This window comes from Podarcis tiliguerta (genome assembly GCF_965153285.1).
Source record: "Podarcis tiliguerta genome assembly, chromosome: 6".
NCBI lineage: Eukaryota > Metazoa > Chordata > Lepidosauria > Squamata > Lacertidae > Podarcis > Podarcis tiliguerta.
The window spans coordinates 74,348,866-74,367,984 of record NC_139539.1 but is presented as its reverse complement, the minus strand read 5'-3'; the positions used below and the strand labels follow the sequence as shown (position 1 = coordinate 74,367,984).

The following is a 19,119-nucleotide window of genomic DNA, read 5'->3' as shown; positions in this document are numbered from 1 at the left end:
ATCCATATAATGCATTGTGTCCATTATATGGAAGCTTTATACTTTTCATTCATACCAATAAAAATTGACTTTAGGGTAGTGGTACCACTTGAGCAGGGATGCGGGTGGCACTGTGGGTTAAACCACAGAGCCTAGGACTTGCCGATCAGAAGGTCAGCGGTTCGAATCCCCGCGACGGGGTGAGCTCCCGTTGCTTGGTTCCTGCTCCTGCCAACCTAGCAGTTCAAAAGCACGTCAAAGTGCAAGTAGATAAATAGGTACCGCTCTGGCGGGAAGGTAAACCGTGTTTCCGTGCGCTGCTCTGGTTCGCCAGAAGTGGCTTAGTCATGCTGGCCACATGACCCAGAAGCTGTACGCTGGTTCCCTCGGCCAATAAAGTGGGATGAGTGCCACAACCCCAGAGTCGGCCACGACTGGACCTCATGGTCAGGGGTCCCTTTACCTTTACCACTTGAGCAGTCTCCAAGCCATCAGTTCCACAGCAGTCTTGTTACATTAAAATTAACTTCTCTGTTGCAAGTGGTTTCTGGTGGCTCCAGTCTGGTGGAACGCCCTATCACAAGAGACTAGGGCCCTGCGGGACTTGACATCTTTCCACAGGGCCTGCAAGACAGAGCTGTTCCACCAGGCCTTTGGCCGAGGCTCAGCCTTTGGTAATTCTTCAAAGAATTCTAGCCCAATGGTTGCCATCAATTTGATTTGAACTGATTTTATAATGAATTGATTTTTAAATTCTGTAATATTTTACTGTTGTTAGCCGCTCTGAGCCCGGCTTTGGTTGGGGAGGGCGGGATATGAAAAAAAATTATATTATTATTATTCATTAGTTTTATGCCTTAGTTGCCTTTTTACTGGAGAATTATGCTCTATACCTGTGAATCAGAAGGTGAACGGACATTTATTTTTTGTTATTGGACACGTATCTTGAAAACAATTGTTTCCAAAGGAGAGGAACTATATCCATTGGGCAAACAGTAATCAAAGGCCTTTAAGATAAAGCTAGATACACAAACTTGCACACGTGTATATTTGTTTGTGGTTTCAGGGCATACCGTATTTTTCGCCCTATAGGACGCACTTTTTCCCCTCCAAAAATGAAGGGGAAATGTGTGTGCGTCCTATGGGGCGAATGCAGGCTTTCGCTGAAGCCTGGAGAGCGAGAGGGGTCGGTGCGCACCAACCCCTCTCGCTCTCCAGGCTTCAGGAGAGCCGCAGCGCCAGCCCCACAAGGTCGGGGGACAGCAGGGAGGCGGAACGCCGCCATCCCGCTGTCTCCCTATGTGGTTTAGAGGCTGACGGCGGGGAGATGCGTGCTTCTCCCCGCCGCCAGCCCCGCAAGCTCCGGGGACAGCGAGGAGGCGCGGCGCGTCTTCCCCCTGTCCCCGGACCTGATGTGAAGGCTGGCGGCGGGGAGAAGAGCGCTTCTCCCCGCTGCCTGCCCCGCAAGCTCCGAGGACAGTGGGGAGGCGCGGCGCGTCTTCCCCCTGTCCCCGGACCTGACGTGAAGGCTGGCGGCGGGGAGAAGAGCGCTTCTCCCCGCTGCCTGCCCGCAAGCTCCGGGGACAGCTGGGAGGCGCAGCGCGTCCTCCCGCTGTCCCCGGACCTGTTCTGCATGCAGGCGGTGGGGAGAAGAGCGCTTCTCCCCGCTGCCTGCCCGCAAGCTCCGGGGACAGCTGGGAGGCGCGGCGCGTCTTCCCGCTGTCCCCGGACCTGTTCTGCATGCAGGCGGTGGGGAGAAGAGCGCTTCTCCCCGCTGCCTGCCCGCAAGCTCCGGGGACAGCTGGGAGGCGCGGCGCGGCTTCCCGCTGTCCCCGGACCTGTTCTGCATGCAGGCGGTGGGGAGAAGAGCGCTTCTCCCCGCTGCCTGGCCGCAAGCTCCGGGGACAGCTGGGAGGCGCGGCGCGTCTTCCCGCTGTCCCCGGACCTGTTCTGCATGCAGGCGGTGGGGAGAAGAGCGCTTCTCCCCGCTGCCTGCCCGCAAGCTCCGGGGACAGCTGGGAGGCGCAGCGCGTCTTCCCGCTGTCCCCGGACCTGTTCTGCATGCAGGCGGTGGGGAGAAGAGCGCTTCTCCCCGCTGCCTGCCCCACAAGCTCCGGGGACAGCTGGGAGGCGCGGCGCATCTTCCCCCTGTCCCCGGACCTGACGTGAAGGCTGGCGGCGGGGAGAAAAGCGCTTCTCCCCGCTGCCTGCCCCACAAGCTCCCGGGACAGTGGGGAGGCGCAGCGAGTCTTCCCCCTGTCCCTGGACCTGATGTGAAGGCTGGCGGTGGGGAGAAAAGCGCTTCTCCCCGCTCCTGGCCCCACAAGCGCCTGAGGGGGAAATAATTTTTTTTTTCTTTATTTCCCCCCCAAAAAACAGGGTGCGTCCTATGGGCCGGTGCGTCCTATGGGGCGAAAAATACGGTATATACCTGCAAATGCTCTTTCTTGGCTTTCTCTCTAAACTTTGGATAAGTAAATAAATATTGAATAGCCTAACAGTGCTGTTCTGTGTATGTCCACACACTTACCTCTATTAAATCCTTTTAAAAATAGGTATTAAAATTAGAGCAAGAACTTCAAAAACAGAAGGAAATTATGGAGGAAGAGTTGAGAAAAACTACCGAGAATCTCCATTTAGTCTCTGAAGAAGCTGATTTGAAAAGACAAAAAATAGCAGAACTCACGGGCACAATCAGGTAGGTTCAGAATACTCTTCCGTGGCTCTGTCCTTTTAAATCTCTATACTGCATATATCATTACTTTTAAATTCTTTTTCTGAATGTATCATCTTTTGAAAGAAGAGGTTTCCAGAACAGAACTTTTTAAGCAAGTTAGTTCAAGCATTAAGGGCCTGGTAGCTTAAGCCCAAGGGACGCGAGTGGCGCTGTGGGTTAAACCACAGAGCCTAGGACTTGCCGATCAGAAGGTTGGTGGTTTGAATCCCTGCGACGGGGTGAGCTCCCATTGCTCGGTCCCTGCTCCTGCCAACCTAGCAGTTCAAAAGTAGGCCAAAGTGCAAGTAGATAAATAGGTACGGCTCCGCCGGGAAGCTAAACGGCGTTTCCGTGCGCTGCTCTGGTTCGCCAGAAGTGGCTTAGTCATGCTGGCCACATGACCCAGAAGCTGTACGCTGGCTCCCTCAGCCAATAAAGCGAGATGAGCGCCGCAACCCCAGAGTCGGCCACGACTGGACCTAATGGTCAGGGGTCCCTTTACCTTTACCTAGCTTAAGCCCACCTTCCTCAACTTGCTGCCCTCCAGACATCAAGGACTACAACTCCCATTAGTTGTGCAGGCTGGGGCTGATGGGAGTTATGGTCCAAAACATATAGAGGGCAACAGTTTGGGGAAGGCTGGTATAAGCTATTGTGCTGTTACATACCTATCTTATTTGGAGACGGATACATAGTTCCAACTTCTTAAATACTCAAGTTCAAACTCAGTGTGCCGTAGATATATATTTTGCTCAGAATAGCATTAAGAACACGCTTATTTCAGTTACTGATTGAGATTTTCTAATTCTGCTTGTTTAGGCAAATTAAGATAGAGATGGATCAATGTAAAGATGAGCTAATAGACATGGAGAAAGAGTTAGTTCACTTAAGACGAGATGGTCACGCTAAAGCATCGGAGCTGGGCCACTTGGAAATGACTTTGGAGGAGAAACATGAAGAACTGCAGAAAAAGACGCAGCAAGGTAGGCTCTTTACTGTGCTTTTTCAATACAAAGGTCACTTTGAAATGAATGTGATGTGTTTCTCATGGATAATATACATTGGAATGGTATAAGCCTACATGAACGAAACTGACAGGGAACAGGGCTGTAGAATCTTTGCAGAGCTGTCTAATATGTATGACTAGCACAGCTGCTAGCTTCTTCACTGCTAGAACACAGCCGTGAATTCAGTATGTAGTCCTCAGTCTACACACACACACACACACACACACTTAACATCCTTTTCTGCTTTCCATATGCACTACAGTGAAACAGTTAGAAGATAAACTGCTTCAAGCTGAGACACAGCAAAAGGATTCTGAGCAGAAAATAGGAACGCTGGAGACTGACCTGCAGAATGCCACTGGGAAGCTAAAAACTAGTTTGAGACAACTGCAAGAACTACGGAATATGCTACAGGAAACACAGTTGGCTCTGGAGGAGAAGTATGCTGCTATCGAGAATTTAACAGAAGAACTAAGGTAGGCTGAACCCTTGTTACTGAGCTGCATCACCATTGCGAACTAGTACTTTGGAAACCTTATGCTTTATTTTTAAATTGAAATTGCAGAGACTGCAAGGATGAACTTGAGAACAAAAGGCAAGAACTCCTTGAGATGGAAAAGATACTAAAAGAAAGGAATTGGGATTTGAAACAAAGAGCAGCTCAGGTTAGAACTTTATCAGTATAATTTATGAATTTGGAGAAGCCTCATACATGTTTTGGGTGCCTAAGTGATAACCACAACTCTGTGGTGCATAATTTCATACATGGTAAGCAACTTCTAATTCTTGTTTCATGTTTCTGCCTTCTCTCTCTCTCCCTTTTTAGGTTACACAGTTGGATATGTCAATTCGTGAGCACAGGGGAGAATTGGAACAAAAAATAATTAAATTAGAAGGAAATTTGGAAAAAGCAGAGTTGCAGATCAAGGAATGCAACAGACAGGTGCTTTGATTATCTGTTATTGGAAAAAAATTATTGTATTGAAGTCAAATGTAACCCTTACTAATACAATAGCTTGTGGAAGTTTTGAAGCATGAAACAGTATATGGGCTGTGTGTATCTTAACTAACAATATAGTTTTTTAAATATAGCAATACATGTTGTGCCATTAATGTACATAAAATTATAACAGTTGCACAAGTAGAGCAGTGCCATAATCACAAGTGAATTACAAGAAGTCTCACAACACATGTTACCTGGGCAGCCTATATACAATCAGTACATTTTACCACTGCATTAGTGGGACAGACAAAACAGTTACCTGAAACACATTGGTGCTGCAACATTCTTTTGTACCAACCACATAGGTGACCCCCTTCTCCTTTTATTGGTGTCAGCAGTTGCAGGCCCTGCTCATTCTGAGGATGCCTTTTCTGAAACTACATATGTATGAGGATTAAAATGGAAGGGAAGGAGCCAACTTGAACCACAATTAATGAAATATACCATTGCATTAACTAAAGTGGAAGAGTTAAATAGTGTCACAGACTCTGCGCAACTGACCAACTGTAGATTTTAAACAGAAGTTGTAGAGTTTAATTCCCATAGTGTATATAAGATGTGCTGTGGGGCTTTTGTTACAATTCCTAAAATAGATAATTCTCTTAATAAGTAATTCCGTCCTACACCCTGTTGCCAGATTGAGAATTTAGAGAGCAAGCTACAGCATTCCAAAGGTGAACTTCAGGAGAAAGAGTTGAACATCCTCCAACAAGATCAAGAGATAAATCGTCTTAAAAAGGAAACTGGAAGAAAACAGGAAAAAGTAACAGATATTGAGAAAGTAAGTTTTTTATTTGCATAATGGTTTTTGTCTGTGACTATAGTCACTATCTGATTTTTCATCAGCCTAAACCATAAAGGATAGAGAGAAATGCATCCTGTTCATAAGGGGTTGAATCCAGATTTGCTCTTCTGTAAACAGAAGGATCCTGCTGGAGGAAGCAAGGGGTGTCTGAATTTTCATTTATTTAATTATTGCTGAATATACACACACTCACACCTCTTCACAGCAGACTTTTATAAGTGCAAGGGCTGTGATGGGGTGGGGAAGAAGTAATTAGCAAATATTACTTCCCTTGCAAGCAGCTTTTTGTACTCTTAATCCATCAATTTGACAGTAAGTGTCTATATAGGATTGTGGCCTCATTGTTTGTTTCCCTTCATCTCATGGTGGTCTTTTGAGTCTCATAATATGCTACTGATTATTTATCATAGCGAGGACAGAAGGCTACACAGATAATGGATCTGATAAGGCATGGCAGCAGAATGGTATGTTAAAAATGAAAAAAAAAAAAGGATGTAAAAATGCTTAAGTTTTGTTAATGCACATTGTTTACCCCTTTTAGAAGGTGGAGGAACAGGAAAGGTTCATGGCAGAACAGCACAAAGAAATACTTGATTTGGGTCAGCAGCTGAGGCTAGAACGTGAACAGATGAAAAAGGTCCATTTGGAGCTGCTGGAAAGTCGCCGTCAACAGGCTCAAGCTCAGAGAGATGTGGATAGGCTCTCTCTTGAACTGGAAGAAGTGAACCACCTCTCGCGTGAAAAAGTAACCGTCTTTCATAGTTCTTCCTGTCAACAGAATTGGCCCAATACAGGAGTGTTCCTGTACCCAATTTAATGTGTATTGGGCAACAATGGCTCCCTCGCTTTAATGGGGGTTCATTCTTTCCTTCAAGCAGAAAGGGAAAGGAGGAAGGAGGACTATATACAAAATGCATAAAAATATGCTGGTTTTATATGCATAAAAATATGCTGGTTTTATTCATTTCATAATTTCCTTTTAGGAAAGTCGTACAAATCATTTGGCAGAACAACTAGGGGCAGCTCAGGCACGGGAAGCCCAGTTAGAAGCAAGAATGCAAACGGAGATTAGGAGGCTCTCAGCAGAAATACACTCACTAAAGCAGTCTTATACGTCAGAGGTAAAAACAAAATTGCTCTTACCAACATGTGTTGTATTTTTAGATGTATTAGAACAGTTAATTTTTTATATTGGAATTTTAGAGACTGGCCATAGGTTTTGCTTGGCACCTTGGTTTAAAGGGAAAACTTTTGATTCTGGCATTGCAAATAAGGGAGAACGTAGGAAGGTCCATTGGCCAACCTACAGTGATTGGCAGTGGCTTTCCAAGGTTTTAGGCAGCGTTCTCTCCCAGCCCTACCTAGAGATGCTGGGGGTTAAACCTGTAACCTTTTGCATGCAAAGCAGATGCTGTACTACTCAGCAATAGGCCTTCCCCAAATGCTTCAGGACCATTCATCTTTCTCATCCCTTCCCAAACGTAAGTTCAGCTACCTTCATCAAATTACTAAATCAACACTGATAGACGTGACTTTAACAGCAGAATATTTGATTTTGGGGACTGTCATTTGAACAAGGAATTCCGTAATTATGTATCAATTGGGACATTAGCTTAATAAGGCTATTTGTTCCATGCTTCTATTATAAGTTTAAATAAACGGATCATAAAGTTTTGAATATATTTTGTTGTCTTTATCCCTTCAGAAACTCTTACATGAAACAGAGGAAACAAAACGGAAGGAGTCGATATCTAAATCTCATCACCTTTATGGGCAGTTGCAGCAGCTGAAACTAGACCTGGAAGATGCACAAGGCACTGTCTGTAATCTACAAGAACAGCTTCAGTCCAGAAATGACATGATTGACGCAGCAAACGAAGCTCTTCTTCTCAAAGTGAGTAAGCACAAGAATGTGTTTTCTTGACAGCATGGCAAAAATCTCCTGTACAAGGAGAAATTAATAAAATAATCCAACTTCACTGATACTTATTAAGATTATTAGCAATTAGGCTTTTGTGAGACTTGGGGGGCAAAGATGGTCCTCCAAGCCTATTTGACTACTGAGACTCTCCCCAGACCACATCCCGTCTCCCCAGAACCTGCCTCTCACTGGCTGTACTCTGTATCATCCTAGAGTGCCTTTGCTTGGCTGGAATCTGTCGATGATGCCTCTTGCTTGGCTAGATGGATAGGTAGGGGTGTGTGGAAACCTCTGGCTTTTGCATGATGGAATCCAAAGCTAAGAGTCCCATCCATTGCTGTGCTTAGTTCTATCTTGGACCACACCCACTTTTGCCTCTAGCTGCACTCGTGATGGGTGTTCAACCCCAGGGAATGCAACTATGGGACTTAAAAAATTCCCCACCCCTGGTTTGGAGCCTGACTAGACATTTTTAGGGGGTGGCTGTTGTTGACCTATGTCTTCCCATTTCCTGGATAATGTCTAGAATAAGAAATAGGAAGCCCAATCATGTTCAGTGTCTTCCTGCCCTCTGTAGATGGCAGCCAATGAAGGGAAATGCTGAAAACATTGTCACCGAATGCAGTGCTAAGCTAATGTGAAAGGCATAATATTTTCTTAATAAAAGTGTTGAGTTATTTGTTTTTATTACATTTTTAGGAATCTGAAGTAACAAGACTACAAGCTAGAATTGCAGGTCATGAAAGAACAGAAAGCATCAAGCAACTATCAGCCCCACAAAGCATATCCGCTCATCAATGGTTAGATCAAGAGCCAGACTTTGAGAGGCATTCTCAGAGAAAATCTGCAAGCGCTAATGATCCAAGTTTTAAAGATGATGGAAATTTATTAAAACCGAAAAACATTTTTACATCCAATTCTTTGGTCATTTGTAGGAAGCCAAAAGACACAATTCACGGCTCACCAAAAAGTCCAGATGAATCGTCCTTTGATCCTTTGACACACATTGTGGAAGAGGATGAGACTTGTGATAGCAGTGACTTCCAAACTCTTAGTGGCATGCTAAAATATATCAACAAAGAGATGAGTTCTGAAAATTCACCATAATTTTCACCTGATGTAAAGGACAATTCAAGTATGTATTTCTGTACCATAGTATTTCTTAGGCAAATAGGACACAGTACACTTTGTCTGTCATCCACAAATAAGACAATCTCTTGTTCCCTAACAGCTGCATGGATACTGCCGATCTCACTACTGTATATCCATGGGTTGCACAGGTCAGAGGTTCCAAAAACAAATAAAAAATTAAGGCTTATTCCATTCCTTACCAGGAATGAGGGGGGCAGGGAGAAATATCCTATTTGTAAATTAACCAGGAAGACCATAGGATCCTATCAAAGGCTTTCTATGTATCAAGTAAGGGGAGGGCAGTTGGGTGATTATTATGCTTGTTCAAGTCCTTAGTGTGAGACCAGTAATTCATTTTAACTAGAACTTGAGGTCTGCATGAATTTCACATTTGTAAATGCCTATGTTTATATCTGTTTCAGGAACAAAGATTGTGAAGTAACAGTGTGCTGGCAAGCAGTCAACCACAGATGGATTTGTTGTCTTCATGAGTATAATGATGTGCCATTTTATACAAACCCTGTATATATTTGAGAAACATAGTGACTCATAATCCCTTCCTATTTATCCCAATTCTATTTTTTTATTACTGCTTTGAAGTAATTTGTACAGTAATAAAGGTGTGGTGTTGTTTTTTCTCTTAAAGAGAAATCTGAAGGATCTGGTTTTTTTAAAACTATTTTCCTGATACTTGAATATTTAATCTAAATGTATTATTATTGAATTAATAAACAAACAATACACATTGTGTTACTTGTTTTTTCTGTTACATATCCACTACTGTAGTTACCATGTGAGGGGGGGAATCCATAAATTTGTCCAATTTTTATTTATTTTTTAAACTGAAAGGCACCAGCTTAACTTGTGGTATTGAATTTTGGGATTGTGTTGTGTGAACAAGTCCTTCCTTTTGTTTTTCTGAACCCAATGCAAATTAATATTATTGGGTGACCCACAGTTATGAGAAAGAGATCAGAGGAATGTACTGTGTCCCTGGGCAAGCCATGCTATTCATAATTCTATAAGCCTCTCATGTCTGCCTCTCCATTAGCAATAACATTCAGATCAAGAGCTATTACATATGTCCTTTTGCTCCTAACAAGCCCCCTTTACTCATGATGAATCTCTTTTTTAAGTACACGGCATTTAAAAAAATGTCAACAGGAATATCTAACAGAAAACAGATATTGCAGCACATAACAGAAGGCAAGTTGTTCCCTCTTCTAGATGCTGAATGTGAAGTGTTACATAGTGCATGTTTAAATTGGGAAGACCAAGAAACCCCCAGCCCGGCCTGCCTCCACCATACATTCTTTGATAGCCTTGACGGTGTCTCCCTGCTGTGGAACCCCTTGATATGTTTCTGCTAGACCTTCAGTGTCCAAGCAGCCATCAACACCAGTACTGCCTGAAACAAAGGATAGCTTCAGCAAGAATGTAATTCGGCCACAATACTTGTGCCCTACAATGGGGATTGCCAAAACTGAAGGCTCCAATTGACTTTCTTTTAAGGAGGCAACTGACTTTGAGTTGCCTCAGATCTTTTGAAATTAAAGCACCTATTTGAAGGATGCATGGCATTTGCAAATACAACTTGGGCAAAGTATTGTCCTCTAGGTTTTGGTATAATTGATCTCCAGTCCTGTTACCTGTTTAAATTATGATAACTCACCCTTCATATTTTGTTGTTCAGATTTTCAGTTTAAAAACTGCTGAAACCTTGAAGCCTAACTTCCCTACAATGCATTATCAAGCCAGATTATGCAACCTTTATATATAACCATGCCCAAACATCTATTTTTGTTTATTGCTGTCCATACAGAGATTATCTTCTTAGCTCTGTAATGCATAGGTATGCACCTTTAGATTTGCTGACACCTAAAGTCCTGTGGATAAAAGCATCCAGGGGAGTATTAAGCTTTTGTCCTGCAAAGCTACCAGACTATCCACAGACTGTCTAAGGGAAACCTTCCAGCGCTTCTGCTACCATCCACAATGGCTCAGAAAACTGTGCTCATCACAGGTTGTTCCTCAGGAATTGGGTTGGCGTTGGCTGTAAAAATGGCCACTGATGAACAGAAAAGATTCAAAGGTAACACCTCTCTTTAATTTTGCTCACCTGTGTTGCTGAACATTACCTAGTGTGAGCTATGTTGAGTAGAAAAGCTTTACATAGCATGACTTGATGCAACTTTGCATCCTTGCAGTCTCTGCAATTTAATTTTAGAAACAAAAGTGTAAGGGGTTTTTTTCTTTTTTGGAGAAGCAAATATCACTAGCCTCTATTATTTTACAGCCTGGTCCTATGCTTATTAAGAAGTAAGTCCCACTCAGTTCTTTGCTCTTAAAACAAAGCTGCACAGGAGCTGTTTATTTTGATCTAGATGTTTAAATTAGAATTGATGGAATATTTCTATTTTTAATGTCAGCTGATTATTTTTCTTTTTTTTTTTTAAAAAAAAAGCAACAATCCTCTATCCACTTCTTTGGAAGTATGCCATTTGTTAAAAAGAGAGAAAAACCAACTGGTTACCGTGTTCAGGAAGTGGAATTCTATACATGTCTGTTCAAAAAGAAGCCCTGAACGCTGCAACCAGTTGGTTTCAATGGGTTAATTATGTCTTGGGTTCTGACCATTCTGTTTGATTTTCTTCTAATCTGGAGCCTCTTATCAAATGGAAGTATATTCGGGTTTCTCTGACCTTAGAGTCTGGAGCTGAAGGTTTATGTAATCGGTGTTCTAATTTTCATAACCCTTCTGAAAGGAAAGGCTAAATACTGGTGTTTGTGATATTTATTTTCCTTTTTTTTTTTTTTTTTTTTTTTTTGCAGTTTATGCTACAATGCGGGATCTGGCCAAACAGGATAAACTGATAGAAGCTGCAGGCAATACTGTTGGAAACATCTTAGAGATTAAACAGCTGGATGTGTGCAGTGATGAATCTATTAAAATGTGTGTCAGTAGCATCCCAGGAAGGCGTATTGATGTCCTAGGCAAGTAATAAATACCAATGGAACATTCATTTTATGTATGTATTTTAATGTAAAAAATTATATTTATTTATTTGTTACATTTACGGTATATCCCACCAATCCTCCAAGGAGCTCAAGGTAGTCCTCCTATTCATTCCATCCTCACAATAACTGCCCTGTTCTGGTAACTCCTCATTGTATTACTGCCCTAGGTTGATGCAAATGATCTGGAAATTTCAGTTGGTCCAAAACAGGGCCACCAGGTGATGGATGGGGGCTGGAGACCCTTCAGGTCATCTGGTCCCCGGGCATTTAAGGCTTCAAACTTTAGAACAAGTATTTTGAATCAGGCCTGGGAACAGGCTGAAAGCCAGTGCAAATGGCAAAGCACTGGTATGTTGGGATCTGGTCTCCCATAGTCACCTGCCTAGTCCTTGAAATGGTCACCAGAAGAGCCTTTGTCATGGTTCCTCTGCTTAATGGACTGAGGTGGGTGGTGACAAGGAGGAAGGCCTCTTTGGTGGTGGTGCCTAGTTTATGGAATCCCCTCCCCATAAAGGCTTAATGGTACCTACATTATAGTCTTTTAGGCAGCCAAGGAAAAGATTTTTATTCCCCTTTCAAGTTACACATTTTGTGCTTTTAATTTCCACCCCTTGCTTGTTTTAAATTGATTTTATGCTGCTGGGTTCATACTAGCTTTTAGATGCTGATTTGCAATGGTGCTTATTGTTTTACATTTTTTATTGTAGGTTGTGTTTTAGTGTTGTAAACTGGCCAGAGACCTGAGTTAATGGGTGGTCCCAAATGTTTGTTGCACATGAAAAAAAATAAGAGCAACTTGAGTGGCAAGTGATGGCTGGTTCTTGTTGTTGTTGTTTTGCATTTATACAGTGAGCAATGCCGGCATGGGACTCATTGGACCTATTGAATGCCAGACCATCAAAGAGATGCAAAACGTGATGGATACAAACTTCTTTGGGTTGGTCCGCCTGCTGAAGGAGATTTTACCTGACATGAAGAAGAGAAAAAGCGGCCATATCGTGATTATTAGCAGTGTCATGGGAGTACAAGGCAAAGTAATATTGCATCAAATTAGTTACTGCAGCGTATATTGCAGTTTAATGATGGCTATGCTCTGATCCCACAGCTGGAGGTAGTTATGCTTCTGAATGTCAGTTGTTGGAAACTGCAGGAGAGGACTAGGCTCCTGGTTATGGGCATCTAACATAGGCATCTGGTTAGCCACAGTGAGAACAGGATGCTGGACTCAATGATCCAGAAGGCTCTTATGTTCCCATATTCAAGAGCCATCTCATCCTACATTTTTATCCCATTTTAAGTGGCAACACTACCTTTAGATTTGCCCTTTGTGCTTCCCCAGAATTAATTCTGCACCAGCCGGTGTTCGAAACTCCCATTGTTTCGCATTTTGCATCAGGGAATTTCATTAGCACGAGCAGTTTCTGAGCTCTGGGCGCAGTACTGCACCTAAGATTTCAGATTAAAATTGCAGAGTGGAAGTGAAGGAGGACCTTTTTCTGTCTCCCCACTTCCAGCTACTCACGGAAGACTAGATCATGTGAAAAATGAACATAATGCTTTAGCTGCACTTCATTCATTTTCAGCTTTATGTTCTTGTTACAAAAATGTGCCTAGACATTCCATTGTTGCGCCCATAACCTAGATTTAAGATGTCATTTAGCTCCTAGCTTTCATACCTCAGTTTTTAACACTGGCATCAGCTGAAGTTTTGCTAACGCTGAAACATCTCAGCCCTGGTTACTTCTGCTCCTGATTCAGCAGAAAGTGATTTTTGTGGCTTTTCCTCCCTCCCTCATTCAAGTAAAGGAATGCCAGATAGCTGGCTTGTGGTTTTGGGGCAAGAAACAAGATCAATGACGACAATGATTTTCGTCCTATAGGCAACTGCGCTGCAATCTGCAGCTAAAGAGCAAAGTCTGCTCTTGCAACACAATGCCCTTATTTGTGGCATTGTAACCCAGAACATTGTGTCAATGGAGTTGTGCCACAGTGTGTAGCAACAGCAAAGACTGTACAGAAGTGTTGTGTCAAGCCCTTCTGGGGGAAAGGACTGGGCTGGAGATTTATGGTGAAGCAACGGCAAAACTGAAGTTTACTTGCCTGCGTGTTATCCAAAATGTTATCTGAAACGCTTCCGGTTTGCATGGACTTAGAAACATTTGCCTAACCTAAGGGATGGGAACCATCTGGTGTCCTTTCCATCCCCTTTCCTGAAAACTGGAGGTGATTTGAAAGAAGGATGGCATGTGCATTCATCCCATTTAGTAAATGAGCTTTGTTGCAAAATCTTTCGGGCAAGAGGTGAAAGAGGGGCAAAATAAATATACGTCTGTTGTTCCTTCTTCTTGGCCTTGACAGTGATTCACTCTAATTTTCCTTAAATAAAAAAGCATTTGTAATGCTGACAGCCTAAATTGATGTTGATCTGCTGTTGTGTATGGTACACAGGAGACTCTTACACGATGGTTTCATCATCAGCCCAGGGTATATTAAGATTAGCAACTCACTATTTTTTTTAATTTTTGAATCTATAGGGATTTTGTTCAATGATGTTTATGCTGCATCTAAATTTGCGGTGGAAGGATTCTGTGAAAGTTTAGCCATACAAGCGCTCAAGTTTAAACTTAAGTAAGTATCAGCCTGGCTCAATTATTACTGTGTTTTTTGCTCTATAAGACTCACCCGACCATAAGACGCACCTAGTTTTAGAGGAGGAGAACAAGGGGAAAAAATTCTCTCCCTCTCTGCGCAGCACCTTTCCAGCAAAGCGGGAGGAGAAATGAAAGGGGCTCTGTTTCTCCTCCCGCTTCACTGGAGGAACACTACCGCTGCGCTCAAGAGGCTTTGTGTGGCTATCGCTGAAGCCAGGAGAGCAAGAGAGATCGGTGCACACCGATCCCTCTTGCTCTCCTGGCTTCAGCGATAGCTGCGCAGCCTGCATTCGCTCCATAAGACGCACAAACATTTCCCCTTACCTTTTGGAAGGGGAAAAGTGTGTCTTATAGAGCGAAAAATACGGTACTTTAACTTAAATTTACTTCAGTGCTGCTACAGCAGCTGTTTAACGTCACCCCAGGAGGTTCACTCCATTGTCTCTTGAGACAGACGGATGTTGACTGGCAGAGTGTCTAGGACAGGGTCAGCAAGGTTTACCCCACCTGGGCCGGTTCACTCCAATGGAGATTCCTCTGTGGGCTGGATCGTGCGCGAGATTTCTGGCGTTTGTGCAGACGCGATTTCTGGTGCCACGGAAGCGAGTCCCCGTGCCACGCTGCGTCGGTTTAGCGCAGCACGTGGGGACTTACCGAGCAGGCGGCTCAGTTTCGGGGTGGCTCATGGGCCAGTTAAATGAACCCCTTAGGTTGCTGACCCCTGGTCTGGAAACCACATGTTATGCCACTCTTATACAATCTTTAGGTCGTATAAATCTATCTCCTTTTACTAAGGATATCCGAGGGTGAAATGCAAGATGCAAATGCAAGAAAACAAACTCGCCGTTTTGAATGTTCACTTCTGGATATGGATTAAAATTAATGCTAAAATCAAGCACCGTGTTGCATGGCTTTACTCTTTGCTAATTTATGCCCAGTAACTAAGGGTTTGCATCTACCATCTAATAATAATAATAATAAATAATAATAATTTATACCCCGCCCTTCCCAGCCAAGGCCGGGCTCAGGGCGGCTAACAAGCAATAATAAAAACAAGCTGAATGAATACAGCTTAAAAACAGGATTAAAATACAACAATTAAAATATTGAAACATTAAAATATTAAAATGCAGCCTCATCACAGGAGAAAGGAAAAAGAAAAAAGAAAGAGGGGGAGGGAATCAAATTGGCTTTAAGCCAAAGGCCAGGCAGAACAACTCTGTCTTACAGGCCCTGCGGAAAGAAATCAGACCCTGCAGGGCCCTGGTCTCATGAGACAGAGCGTTCCACCAGGCCAGAGCCAGTGTTGAAAAGGCCCTGGCTCTGGTTGAAGCTAATCTAACTTCCTTAGGGCCCGGGACCACTAGGGTATTGCTATTTATGGACCTTGAGGCTCTCCGTGGGGCATACCGGGAGAGGCGGTCCTGTAGGTACTATGCATATGGTAGATGACTTACACAATATATCCTGTTTCTTTATTTTCCCAAACAGTCTAAGTTTAATAGAACCAGGGCCCGTGGTTACAGAGTTTGAAAGAAAAGTGTTTGAAGATGGGATGAACATGGATCTTTCAGCTGCAGATAAAGAAACAGCAGACATGTTTGTAAATATTTACCTGAAAAATTACAAGCAAATTTTCCAGACCCTGGGACAAACTGCTGAAGACATAGCAGAGGTAATGCATTAGAAGATTTTTGTGGAATTTAAGACTGGGTTACATAATTATGGTTCGCCAGCCTTGAGATATTATGCGACTGGCAATTGCTCAGACATCAGCTTCTGACGAAATTACAATCCAATGAATGTGGGGGGAAGTGACAGCCAAGTCTAAAAATATCTGTACTCACAAGGCTCTGTTAATGTGAGTAATAACATTTTAGGCAGGAAGAGTCTAGCCAACGCCCAAATGTAACTAGGCAATGGGCCAACCTTTGTCTGAGCATCTTTCCGAAATCACTTGCATGTTCAGGATGAGCTCAAGTGGATAATACCTTCATTGCATATCTTGAGGCGCCAGGCAAAAACATTCCTCTTCTCCCAGGTTTTTGACTAATTAACAGTCTATGGCTTTTTTAAACAGTGGTGTGTGTGTGTGTTACTATGTACCATATTTTTCTGTGTCTAAGATGATGTTTTTTGCCTTAAAATGTTAGGCAAAAATTGGAGGTCGTCTTATACATGGATACTGAACGCAGAGTGGGGCATGGTGGCGATTTTCTGCAGCAAGTGGGCGGGCAGGGGATCAGTTGTGACCTCCCAAAAAAGCTCAATAACTTTAGCGATTGTTGACGATGGCTGCGGCGAAAGCACGATTGGCGGCAAGTGAGCATGTGGGGGGTTGGTGGTTGTGGTGAGCGGACGCGAAATTGGTAGTGGCCAATAACTTAGGCGATTGTCAGCAACGGCTGTGGCAAGCACACGACTGGTGGTGAGTGAGCGGGTGATAGTGGACGCTTCATTCAATTTCTTCAGTCTCAATTTTTCCAGAAACAAATAACACGTTTGAAACTAGGAGTACTCTATTACTGGAAGGGGACACTTATCTTGAAGGAATGTTCTGAGAGTGTCATTGATATAGCAGTTTCAGATTAAAAATAGTCAGAAGTGTGTGTGTGTGTGTTTAAACTGTTCCTGTTCTTTCACTTTCAAAACATCATTGCTAGAACAATGTAAGCAACCCAAACAGCAATATTGAGTTAAAGTGCTGATTTTATTCCCCAGAGTTTTTTTCTCTTTGCGTTCTCCACCCTCACTTCCAAATATATTTGCACACACATACACACACTCTCTGTCTGGTGCAATTCCAGAATGTTATCATGCCTTCTTTTCTCATCCTTACAGCATACAGTGAAGATAATTCTGGCTGAAAATCCTCCTTTTCGCCACCAGACTAACACATTATACACTCCAATTACAACACTGAAATATGCTGATCCAAATGGAGACCTGCCTATCGATACCTTCTACAAAATGGTTTTTCAGCATGATAAGGTTTTCAGTGCGAGTCTTAACTTCATTAAAATGCTGCGTTGGAAAAGCAGAAAAAGCTTTGACTTGGGAGGAGGAAGATCCTCCCAATGAGCAAATGGGTGATTTCAGCTGCCATGTGGGCTATTTCACACACTTCCATGTTTCCTTATGTGTGCTTGTGTGGGATGGGAGACATATGAAATAGCCCTGACTGAAGCTACAGTCCTATACACAATCCTTACTTGGGGGCAAGTCCAACTGAAGTTGGTGGGGCTTACTTCTTTTTTAAAATAATATTTATTAAGTTTTCCAATTTAACAATCCAATAAAAGCCACATTAAAAACATTCCAAATTATAAAATAACCAAACAGTCCAAACATTATGCCAAATTATAAATCTTTGTTTGACTTCCCATGCTCTGAGGTCGGGGGGTGGCGATCATATCACATTTGTTCTGCTTCTAAGTTAGTCCAGGTGATTCCCATAAATCAATCCGATGTTAATCCTTCGTTCATTTTTCACAGCCTCCGAGTTCATCTAGCAAGCAAGTTAAATCAAACAATATGTTCCTGTGTGGGTGTTTATCTTCTTCCATATCTTTCGCTTTCATTTCTTCATGACTGAAATTATAAGCTACATGTCCCAAAATGGAGGAAATCTGGCTTTCTGCCAATTTTACCAGGCGTGTGTCCAAATCTCTTCGTTTTAAGTCTGTCCATATACTATTCTGACCACCTCAATATTTTTCCAACACATACTTTCATTTACCTGCAAAATTGGGTAGGCGTAATGTGAAATCTATTGAAAGATCAAATAGCGCTTTTGTGTAAATTATCTGCTTAAGGGCAACATATACCACTTTAGGCTATCAATGGGTGTGTACATGTTGCACTTTTAATGTTTCCCCATGTGGGGGGAATCGTTTACATGGAAATGTAGCATGTCAGGGGAAAGGGTTTATCATGCCTCAGTCTCCCTAACAGACTATGTTTCTATGTGAAATGGTTTCTGTTTTTAATTAGAGAAGTATTCAAAGATGCAATTCTTCTCACCAGCAGCCTAAAAGCTTTACACTTTATGCATAAGAAGAGCCCAGCTGGATCAGACCAAGTTTCAACATGCTGTTCCAGAGCTGTCAGGGCAGCTTATCCAGAGGAAGAATAAAGCTACAAAAATAAAAAATAAAAAGGTTAAAAGCCCCCAAGCACACATAGTGTCTTTAAATGAAGCCTTTTGGATCCTAACATATCTTTTACCTGCTTACTGCATATAACCCTCTCATGCACAGCAAACTATGCTGCTCTATGTCTCATATGCTTTGCTCCAACCGATTTTCAGTTTCTTTGTTCAAGCTTCTCTCCTACTCTATCTTAAATATACCCATAGCTGTCAACTTTCCCCTTTTCTTGCAAGGAATCCTATTCGGAATAAGGGAATTTCCCTTAAAAAAAGGGAAAAGTTGACAGCTATGAATATACCTTCCACACAACATACCATATTCTCATATCTTTGTGAGGATTTCTAGATGCTGCCTCTACAGAAAGTACAACTGTTTGCTGGTGGCACTTACAATAAAGGTCAGTTCACATAACAAACTTCTTAGGATCCTGGGTACATACCAATTCCAAAATAGCTAACTGTATATAATTTACTGTGTGTACAGAAAATGGGTAGAAGACAAAGTGCTTTAGCAGGGATTGCAAGAAATGTTGTGGTTTGTAACCTAATCCAGCTGTATTCACACATTTTAAAAACTTTTACATGTTACATGTGGGTTCAGAATGTGGCTAGAAATGTACATTCAGTTGAAAGTGATGTAGTGCACTCTTGAATGTCTAGGTTTCACCTGTGGTTCTTGATGCAGTGTTTTTTCATATGGCTTTCCTTAAACTGGATTTAGAATAATCTTATCCACCA

General features: G+C 42.7%; 2 protein-coding genes across 2 annotated transcripts in view; both read left to right on the top strand.

Moving 5' to 3' along the window:
* Nucleotides 1-9,310, top strand: part of CCDC18 (coiled-coil domain containing 18) — a 29,331-nt gene extending 20,021 nt beyond the window's left edge. The window contains exons 19-29 of the mRNA XM_083444804.1: nucleotides 2,535-2,677; nucleotides 3,515-3,678; nucleotides 3,965-4,178; nucleotides 4,268-4,367; nucleotides 4,529-4,645; nucleotides 5,343-5,486; nucleotides 6,052-6,255; nucleotides 6,494-6,631; nucleotides 7,216-7,404; nucleotides 8,131-8,566; nucleotides 8,985-9,310. Of these exons, the coding sequence (XP_083300930.1) occupies nucleotides 2,535-2,677; nucleotides 3,515-3,678; nucleotides 3,965-4,178; nucleotides 4,268-4,367; nucleotides 4,529-4,645; nucleotides 5,343-5,486; nucleotides 6,052-6,255; nucleotides 6,494-6,631; nucleotides 7,216-7,404; nucleotides 8,131-8,538 (1,821 nt within the window). The 3' untranslated portion in view covers nucleotides 8,539-8,566; nucleotides 8,985-9,310. The remainder of the gene's footprint in view (nucleotides 1-2,534; nucleotides 2,678-3,514; nucleotides 3,679-3,964; nucleotides 4,179-4,267; nucleotides 4,368-4,528; nucleotides 4,646-5,342; nucleotides 5,487-6,051; nucleotides 6,256-6,493; nucleotides 6,632-7,215; nucleotides 7,405-8,130; nucleotides 8,567-8,984) is intronic.
* Nucleotides 9,311-10,243: 933 nt separating this feature from the next.
* On the top strand, nucleotides 10,244-17,312 carry LOC310679572 (retinol dehydrogenase 8-like; the record flags this gene model as incomplete). The annotated part of the gene is made up of 6 exons (XM_083445059.1): nucleotides 10,244-10,654; nucleotides 11,395-11,560; nucleotides 12,434-12,609; nucleotides 14,115-14,208; nucleotides 15,723-15,906; nucleotides 17,073-17,312. Exons 1-6 carry the CDS (start codon nucleotides 10,558-10,560, stop codon nucleotides 17,310-17,312), a joined length of 957 nt encoding a protein of 318 aa, XP_083301185.1. The 5' UTR covers nucleotides 10,244-10,557.
* Nucleotides 17,313-19,119: the final 1,807 nt, after the last annotated feature.